This window comes from Helianthus annuus, chromosome 5 (genome assembly GCF_002127325.2).
Source record: "Helianthus annuus cultivar XRQ/B chromosome 5, HanXRQr2.0-SUNRISE, whole genome shotgun sequence".
NCBI lineage: Eukaryota > Viridiplantae > Streptophyta > Magnoliopsida > Asterales > Asteraceae > Helianthus > Helianthus annuus.
Genome location: NC_035437.2, coordinates 105,521,877 through 105,532,507, shown reverse-complemented (window position 1 = coordinate 105,532,507; position 10,631 = coordinate 105,521,877). Strand labels below are relative to the sequence as shown.

The 10,631-nt window shown below is 34.4% G+C and overlaps 1 protein-coding gene across 2 annotated transcripts in view; it reads right to left on the bottom strand.

Moving 5' to 3' along the window:
* Window positions 1-639: 639 nt before the first annotated feature.
* LOC110941011 (peptidyl-tRNA hydrolase, mitochondrial) overlaps window positions 640-10,631 on the bottom strand; it is a 45,362-nt gene continuing 35,370 nt past the window's right edge. The window contains exons 1-2 of one of the 2 annotated variants that reach the window (XM_035990110.1): window positions 1,114-4,549; window positions 815-903 (exon numbers count right to left, since the gene is read on the bottom strand). In XM_035990110.1, the coding sequence (XP_035846003.1) occupies window positions 875-903; window positions 1,114-2,164 (1,080 nt within the window). In that variant the 5' untranslated portion in view covers window positions 2,165-4,549 and the 3' untranslated portion in view covers window positions 815-874. Of the gene's footprint in view, window positions 904-1,113; window positions 4,550-10,631 lie in introns of those variants that run through there. The other variant, XM_022182612.2, reaches the window with a different exon arrangement.

The window sequence follows — 10,631 nt, the reverse complement described above, 5'->3', positions numbered from 1 at the left end:
GTTCAAAAAAAAAAAAAAAAAAAAAAAAAGATATATTGTAAAACTATCTTAAAAGATTTTGAAAACCACAACCTTTGACCAAAAAAAAAATATCGATCCATGTACATAATGGCCAACCAGGATGGCTACCCTCATTTGATCCAGGTCTAAGGTTCTTTTGGACATGCATGACTGCTGCCAAACAACCACTTTAATCAGTTGGTTGGATCCTGTTGACCCAAGTCTACATCATCCGGCCTTTCTAACGAAAACATGATACTACACCTTCACAATACATTGTCATGTGCAGATCTTGGGAATTAGTTTTAAGTGAAAGGAATCAGATGTTCAATCAGGAACTGAGAATTGTGGTATCAAACTATGAGGATATTCGGTTCAGATACCAAATGTCGTAGATCAGAGTAGGAAACGACTAGGATATATAATCTTCAAATAAAAGTAGAACGGGATAGATTCAACACGCATTCAACCGCTGGGCAAACTAAACTAGCTTTTAGATTCCAAGAACATATTCACAATTAAAAAACAAAATGGCATGGAGTAGGCGCATGTTTAAAATATGTAGACAGAAACCATAAACCATTCAAGGAAACATTATTGCACATCCATTTGATAAGAGACCAACATCTTAATCATTGGCCATATTTGCATAATACGAATCAATTACATCATTTCCATAATAATTTAATCAAATACCTAGCAATACACGAATGTGTTATATGTCCCAAAAATCGTCTTAATCATCTCAAAATGTTCTAGGGTCTGTCTTTCTTGTCGTTAACATTTTATTTATTGAATTTGCTTCACAAGCTTTGGACTATTCACAAATGTTGCACTCTTATCAAAACCTTGGAGTAAAAGAATTCGAATCGCTTCAATGCCACTTTGAAATGTGAAATCCAGCTGTCAAAACACACAATCACATGTTTATTTGTTTTTTTTTTTTTTTAAAGGTAAACTTCATTAACAACAATGACGACCCAAGCCGGGCCGACGAAACAAACTACAAATTACATATTTACAAAGAACACCAATCCTTCCATTCTATCCCTTTATGTTTCGATCTTTTAGAAAACCATAAAAAACTCAAAGCCTTAATTTCACTTAAAATACCTTCTATTTTGACCGGAACGTTCGAAAACTTAAACTTATTCCTGGCTCGCCACAGACTCCAACATGAAACCATAATAATGCCTTGCACCGCCTCCTTTTTCTTCTCCGACACAGCAAGATCGCTATAAATACTAAGGAGATCTTGAAGAGAAAACGCGAAAATTTGAGGGATCTTACACCATGTAGTACTAACTCCATTCCACACCGTTGAAGCGATAAAACAGGCAATGAAAAGGTGATCTGCGGTCTCTATTTCCGGACTGCATAACGGATACGATGGGTCATTAACTTCAATATTTCGATACATAAGAGCCTCGGCCGTAGGTACTTTGTTCATTTCCAGCCTCCATCCATGGATGTTGACTTTGGACGGTAACCGGCTGCACCATTCCACGACAAAACGTCTGTTTGCTGCATAATCCTTCTTCAGCAGCCTTTTAACATTCTTAACCGAAAAGCAGCCATCTGGATCGGAGGTCCACTTCCAATTGTCCTTTCCAGATGTAATCTGCATCCCTGTAAGCGCACCTAACAGTTGATCGAGACTGTTCCCCAAGCCTTCCGACGACAAATCCGAGTTCCAGCTCCAATTAAATAATACTTCGCCATTTAGAACTTTGATTCTATCAGCCACGGCACATCTCTTTTCAGTTTCAGATCTAAATAATTCCGGAAACGCAGTTTTGAGAGGCTCGTTCAGAAGCCAACAGTCGAGCCAAAAAGCCACTTCTTCTCCATTTCCGACAGATCCTTTCATGAAGTTTCTTAAAGGCCGACCAGCCACATTTGTGTTTATAAAAATTTTTGCTATGTTATTCCAAACTCTGGGAAGCGATTTTTTAAAAGGAATGCATTCCCACCCCTTCCTATTTGAATGAAGCGCACCGATTACTTTTTTCCAAAGATTGTTGCCTTCCGTCTTGAATCTCCATCCCCATTTAGTCAAAAGAGACCTATTCACCAATTCAAGTTTATTTAAACCCAGACCTCCATCTTTTATGTGACGAGTGACCGTATCCCATGCGACCCAGTGCATTTTTCTTTCTTCCATTGACCCTCCCCACAGAAATCTTTTAATCAACGATTCCAATTCTGAAATAATCTTCTTAGGAGCTTTATAAAGAGAAAAATAATATGTCGGAAGGCTTTCCAAGACAGACTTTATTAAGACCACCCTTCCCCCGATAGAAAGGAGATGCGACTTCCACTTAGACAAACGCGCCCGAAAAATCTCTAAACCGGTTGCCAATTGGAAATCCGATTCATGTTTGCTCCAACTTTAAGGCCAAGATATTTGAAAGGCAGACTATCCGGTTTACACCCCACCACGTTAGCCATCCCCCCAGTTTCTTCCAATCCCACTCCAATACCATAAAGATTGGACTTATCGAGATTGATTTTAAGACCTGAACAAAGATAAAAAAACACGAAGAATTCTCACTATGTTAATTATTTCAATTCTAGACCATTCTCCCATCACAATAGCATCATCCGCATAAAGGAGATGTGACATGTTCGGCCCATTATTAGGAATGGGAATCCCTTTTATAACCTCGGCTTCTTTAGCATTGCTGATCATACAAGACAGAGCCTCCATAACAACCAAGAATAAAAACGGCGAAAGTGGGTCGCCTTGTCTCATACCCTTCTCGCGTCTAAATGTGAAAGTAGGCGAGCCATTGACCAAAACTGAAGAATTCGCCGATTTAAGAACTCCCATGATCCAAGAACACCACTTATTATGAAAACCCATTTGTTGGAGAATACTCGCAACGAATTCCCAACTCACGTTGTCGTATGCTTTCTCAAATTTGATTTTTAAAAAGAAAGCCTTGGATTTCTTCTTTTTAATCCAAGAAATTAGTTCGTTAACGATAAGCGGGCCATCCAATATGTATCTCCCTTTGAGAAAAGCCGACTGGGTGTCGGAAATAACTTCATCAAGAACCAACCTCATACGGTTAGCAAGAACCTTCGAGATCACCTTACTAATCACTCCAACCAAATTAATGGGCCTATAATTATTTAACGAAACCGGATCTTTAACCTTAGGAATCAAGGCAATAAAAGAGGCCCCACTTCCTAAGTTAATAACGTTAGAGCTGTAAAACATGTCGAAAATCTTCACAAAATCCTCCTTAAAAATGTTCCTAAAATGTTTAATAAATCGGAAATTCATCCCATCCGGGCCCGGGGCCCTCTCATCCCCACAATCAAAAACAGCCTCTCTAATTTCTCGCTCGGTAAAAGGCTCAATTAAAAAATTCCGGTTCGCCTCAGAAATCATCTTGATGTTCTGACACACCAACTCCGGTCTATTAGCAACACGCTCTTTAAACTTATCCCGAAAGAACGAGAGAGCCTGTTTCTTAATTAACTTTGGTTTGGAACACCACTCGCCATTAATGTTGAGGCCGTGAATCGTGTTAACAGAATTAACTTTGGTTTAGAACACCACTCGCCATTAATGTTGAGGCCGTGAATCGTGTTAACAACTTTCCTATTATTCACCAAGGCGTGAAAAAATTTTGAGTTCTCATCCCCCTCTAAAGCCCACTTCATATGCGATCTTTGCCTAAGATCAACATTCTTCCTATAGTTCACTTCTTTCACTACTTTCCTATTTTACACCATAATCCATTCTTCTTCCTCGGTTAGGTCCCTATTTTCCATATCGTTCTCTAGAGCCTCCAATTCGGATAAAGCCACATTCACACTTTCTTTTTCTTTAGCTAAGATTTCATCCCTCCAGGACTTCAGTCGGGCTCTAATATGGGAAAACTTGGAAGTGAGACAAGTATCCAGAGAACCAAACGAGACAAAACTTTCTGTAGCCTCAATAACTACTTCCTCAAAACCCGGCTGACCAATCCAAGAACTAAAAATTCGGAATGGTCGAGGACCAAATTTATGATCAACTACCTCCAGAATAATAGGACAGTGATCAGAGTGTCTCCCAGGAAGCACCCTCGCGCACGCCAAAGGCCACGAGTTAAAAAAATTCCGAGCATACCAAAAAACGGTCCAACTTGCTTAATTTTCTGCCATTATCCCTGATACATGTGAATTTACGCCCCTGAAGAGGGTATTCCTGTAATCCATTATCAAAAATGAATTTGTTAAAGTTTTCTGCACATGCCACTTTAAAGTTAGAGTTTTTCCTTTCTTCGATGGAACGAACAGCGTTGAAATCACCTGTTAGAACCCACTTTCCTTCATAAGAACTGATCAGATTCGAAAGCTCATCCCACAGCTGACTTTTGGCTGCCGTATTTTATGGCGCATATACATTAACCAGATTTAAGGAAGCCCCATTACCAGACAACGTGCCTCTAATTAAGAGGAAACTTCTATTCTGAACAGGGACCACTACTTTAAAAATATTCGGATCCCAAATTGTAACATTCCTATTTTTATATAAGAATTATAGGTTTTGTTAAATTTATTAACCACTATTAACTAGTTTATTTTTTAATATAAATATTCAACCCAAATAGTTTTAAACACTATTTTATATAGTTAGTTGAAATATTATATTAATTAACCTATATATAGGTGACCTTTCTAAATAAAGTAAAAGTCTATAAAAACTTATATTATTAGACAAGTAGTCTACGGGTAAGTTGATTATTAGAAATATGAAGTTCCTAGATGAGCCTAGGAACCGTATAATAATTAAATTATCAAAATACATTATATTTGAAACTACTCTATTTTTAATGAAACTTGGTTCAAAATGTAGACAAAAATATTCTCGTTCTAAAAACATATTCTTTATTTTCTAAAACATCATATTTTAAAAGTTATACGCAAGTGAAGCAGCTGAATTAATTATAACAATAAAATATATATATTTGAAAGGAAAACTTGTTTCGTGTCCCATCTTACATTTCGAATATAAGAATAATAATAAAACTAACTAGTGTTATACGTGTACATATATAATTTATAATAATAAAATAAAACATAATATTTAATATATATATTTCTATGTATACGTGTCCTGCATCACATCAAAACTAAAACTAAAGTATGCATGCATTTATGATAGTAGTGGACGTGTATGAAAACAAATTAATATGCATAGGCTACATGGACCTTATGCATGCTTTCCATTCTTTTGGAAAATCAGTATAAATAAGAGTCATATCTAACTTTTAACTTTGCTTGTATCTCTCTAATTCTCGTCGCCCCTCTCCTTAGAATTCTACCTTTTATTTTTATCTTTAATATTTCACTTCAAAGCCATGTCTCGTTTTAAGTATTGTAACTCCCGATCACCGCTATCCTTTCCGATTGATCTGGAACCCATAACTCATGTCAGGGCTCTGCCCGACTAAGTTCGTTGGGATTCTGTCTCGGAACATCGGGAAAAGGTTGAATTAGGGGTACTATACTTACCACGAGTACATTATATATTTTTAATAGCTCAGAAGTTATATCCAAAATTTATACCAGGAGGATTTGTAGTTGAACCCTAAAGTTACAAAGTGAGTCCATTCTCTTTTCTCACTATTTTATTCCCTTTTCCTTTTTAATATAATAATTATATTCAAAAATGTCCCAAATCGATCCATAAGAAAAAACTCGGACCCCTGAAACCCCAATCCATATCAAAAATAAAGAAATCAAGATTTGTGGTCTTCTTGCAGGTCGCGTAAAGAAAAGGCGGAAGATCACGCGGGCCGCGTCAACTTAAAGTCATTCCGGATAAGCATTAAGGCTTCACACGGGCTGCGTAAGGTGTTCCTCCCAGTTCACGCGGGCGGCGACAGATCAATGATGAGAGAAAGTCTGGTGCCGCCACGTGTCGATGACTCAGCATCCCTTAGCCGCCTTTATAACCCTCGCGGGCCATGTAAAAGTTAAGGGTGGGTTTACGCGGGCCGCGTAAAACCCAATTTCCAGCTATAAATAGAGCGGGTCATGAGCAGTTCGTCTGTGCACGAGAAATCAATCAAAAACGAAAGTATACTGTTAGAAATCATAATTTTCATTAGGGAGATGTTGCTACGATACCGGGTATTAACTCAATCGCTGCTACAATTCAATGTCCGATCGATTTAAACTATCCGATGAATGTTTAAGTGTTGCTCAAATCGGGTTATCCTTTGTCATTAGTCGTGATTCCGACAGGATGTTTGAGTACCACCCGAACTTGGGGAATACTCTGTCATTCGTTGTGAATCCGATGGATGTTTAAGTGATTGCACTTTGTCATTCGTCGTGAGGGTTTTAATCTCGTGAGTTTATCGTAAATGCTGTATTAGTTACTTACCGAATTCGTGTGCACTAGGTTACAAGATTAATCTATAGGCCAAGCTCTGCCTATATAAATCTGCAATATCAAGGCTAACCAGTAGGCTAAATTCTGCCCGTATAAATCTGCATGCTTATAAAGTGAGTCATTCTCTTTTTCTCAACTGTTTTACAAAACTCCAAGTTATTTTCAAAAGTTATAGTTACAGAGATTAAGTCTTTGTAGTCTTCAATTACAGCCGGTATGTGGGGTTTTGTATACATTACTTGATAATCTTCACCATTGGACAACGAGTTAGCCAATGGGTGATATGACCATAGTCACAGACACCATTGGACAATGGGAGGGCCAATGGGTTGAGTGACAAATACTGTGGGTAATTGGTTGACATATAAACATTGTAATCGCTCTTAATACTATGAATTATAACAACGTGTCTTTTTATTAAAATGAATGAATCACTCAGTATTTCCCGCTGACAAAACCTTTTTAAAACGCGTTTCAGGTAATTACAGTAGGTTGGAGTAAAAGTTGGATACGACACTGAAAGGCTTCAAGAAGTGGCTTATTTTATTAATTAAATCAAATTATGAAATATTGTTTTATGTAATTGGGTTATCCTTTATTAAAGCTACCTTTGTAAAACATGGATTTATTCCATCTATTTAATAAATAAAATCCGGTGTTTTCTAAACTCTGATATTTTTCCTAACTCACGGTCCTCATGAAATTTCCGCTGCAATGTTTTTTAAAATAAACCACCGGTACCACTTGGCTGCTCGCGGCTCTCGATTCCGTCCAGGGTGGGTCGGGGGACGTGACAGAAAGGTGGTATCAGAGCCACTGATTTAAGCCAATAGGTGTTGTGATAATAATACCTAAGTCTAAATAAAAGAGTCAGGAGATTACTATGAACTGGTAGCATACATTATAGCATTTAGACTTGAACTTAAGAATTTTGTCTTAATATAAGTTTCAAGATAAATTACTTATATAAGTATAATGTAATGTAATAAATATTGATATGCTATAAGAAGGGTGAGTAGAATATTGCAAGATATGATAAATAAACAATAACACTTAATTACTATTTGATATTACTTGGTCTAGAATAAAGATATGTTATGGAAATTCAAATTTCCTTGATTATAGATAAAAGCCCTAATAAAAGAGGCACTTTTAAAATCTTGAAAAGATACTATTTATGGGAAATAGAAAAAACTTCTCCGGAAAGACTGGGTATGGTGTAGCAGACTCTCCAGTTTGTCCAGATATAATGGGGTTACCTCTCCGGCCTAGAACCGGGTAAGCAGGTATATAATATGTCAAACAAGTGACAAGATTTCCCTAAATAGTATCATGCCCTGATATTTGACTTGTTCTTGGAAATATGAATCTGTTAAATACATTGACCTTATGAAAGGTATGTATATTACATATATGATTATATAGATATATATATATATATATATATATATATATATATATAAGAAATTCCAAAAGTCAATTAAAAACAAAGCACAGGCATATGTGTTAATAATAAATCTAGATTTCTTTATCAGGAATCTCTTGCATATATCTATAATTCCGATATCAAACATTATTTCGTTTGATCATCTACCTCGTAACTCGTACAATGAGAACCCTTTAAGTTGGGACGCCATCAAAAGTATAAAAATTTCCAATGCGTTACCATAAACTATTAACGCAAGTAAGAAAGATGTAAAGTTGTGCTAGTGCACAAGAAAACACATGAAGCTTAAATTATACGTCCACATATATCAAGGTATATCACACACAACTTCCAAGGCTAGACCTTTGGAAAAGATAAATTGGGCACGATGACGCCAATGCTAATTCCGTCAGTAGAAGAACTACTAATCAAAAAGCAGCACGTTGTCACGTGATCCTATAAACGACATGAATCTTGCTGAGGTACGTTAGAACAAGATTTCACAACCATCGGTGCACAATCCAATCTGGGTCATAATTATTAGCACTGCAAAAGGAGTCACATACCTTTGCAAATCCCCTATTTCATTTTATTCGACATTTCCTGGTAATGTCACTTAACAACAGTTATCACACGAAATTCCAGATAAAGTTCTTATATTTCTTTCGTTAAAATTCTGACCTCTGTGAATAGACTTTGGCCTTGCTACTTCCCCTAATGGTCATCATACCATGAGGATTTCTTTCATAATGGCAAATATTGATCTATTTCATTTCTTGGTAAATTCACACATTACACATGCACTGTTTGTTGTGCATGTGATTCATTTGAATTATGAAGACCACTGGAGGACATCATTCCAATTTGTTATTTTATCCAAACTCAAATATTGTTTCGCTATACTTAATCTCTGTAAACCGCATTATTGCAAAACGATGATTCTTTGATACTAATAAAATTATTGAGAAACTCAATTTTCTTTGGCATACATGGTTTTTACCATGTCCGAACTTTCTTATTTAAAAATCATTTAGTATAAACCCAGTTCAATTGTTTGAACTTGCTCGCATTACATATTCATTTCAAAATCCCATATGAAGGATTGAAGCTATCCTATTCAAAATAGTCCCAACAAGCAATTCAATTATTTTGCTTGGCCTTCGACTTCACTGAATTATTTCTTTAATCACGATCACCTTGTGGTGACATTTTCACAAATTTGAAAATTGCACTAATCTCATTTGCAAACATCGTATACGGATTTAATTATTTATTTATTTGAATCCGCTTTATTGGTTATTCATATTCAAGCAATCTTAACACAATTATGTGCTAAGATAATGATATACAAATTCGTTTCATATTTCAGTATACCCCTTAAGGGGCCTTACAGCATCAATCGAACCTTTCATGATAATTATTACTTTATCGAAAAACATTATTAAATCATTACAATTTTAATTGAAAATCCTACTAGATTGTTTAAGATAAATATTCAGATTTACTTTGTTGAACTTTCATTTGGGTTCAAGCCCGGTGAATTCATTCAGTCACCACTATTATTATTTCAATTACTACGACACCTTAGGGTGGCATTTTCTTTAGTTTGAAACTTGAGCTAACCTTCTTTTCACACCTATGTACGGATTTATTTATTAAATTTTGTTAGCTCATTATCTTAAAACAATCTTAATACAATTATGTGTTAAGATAAGAGTACACAAATTCATATCACATTCCGTATATCTCTAAAGTTTCTTTCATCATTGATCGAAAATTCTATGATATTCATTTGGTCTTTCATCATCAGTTGAAAATCCTATAATATTTTAAATATAAATTTAATTGATTATATATGGAAACTTACATAAGTAAATACCTAATTTATAATATAGAATTGCTATATTTAAAATTCTTGTTAAAACCATTAAAGCGAAGAATTTATATTTTTAAAATTTTGTTTGAGGTATACTCTCATTTAAATTTATATTTAGTTATTTATTATTGGTAATTAATATTAGTTTTATTAGTAGTGTTAATATTATTTTTAGATACTAGGGTTATTGTCAGGGGCAAGTATTGGGTAGCCTAGCCTTAGTTAGGCATGGACTGATCACCCAACGTTTAAACAAGGCAGCACTAACCAATATCCAACCATGATAATGACTAGTTAATATATATAAATTAAGTCATCATACTTACTTAGTAAATTTTAATTATCTATATAAATATTCAATATATATATATATATATATATATATTGTACTGTATGAAGTAGACATATTTTCATAAAACAATACAAGAATTAGAGGGACGAATGAAATTATCTAAATAACTGTCTAAGTAGTCATGGACAAAACATTTTATACTTATAAGTAATTGTTCATCTTATTTAATATTTCCACAACTATTAAATACTTATAAAAATATTATTTTATAATATATGTATTTTAATATATTAAAATATCAAATGTTATTTACTCAAGCCAATATTTAAGTATATTTGATATTAAAATAAACATGTATTACTTTTATAATTTAAAATATCTTATTGTAAAAATCTTATAATTAAACATACTTGATTTTAAAAATAATAATCGTGAGTTCTAAGATATTTGAATAAACATATTTATAAAACATATATCATTATTTTGTCAAAATTACCACGGGTTTTGATATTTTAAAACTATCTATATTAATTTATTATTTTACTTTATGATAACATAAAAGGAAAAAGTATTTAATAAATTAAAATATCACCTATCTTTGATCGAACATTTTGATTAAAATATTTAATATATTGAC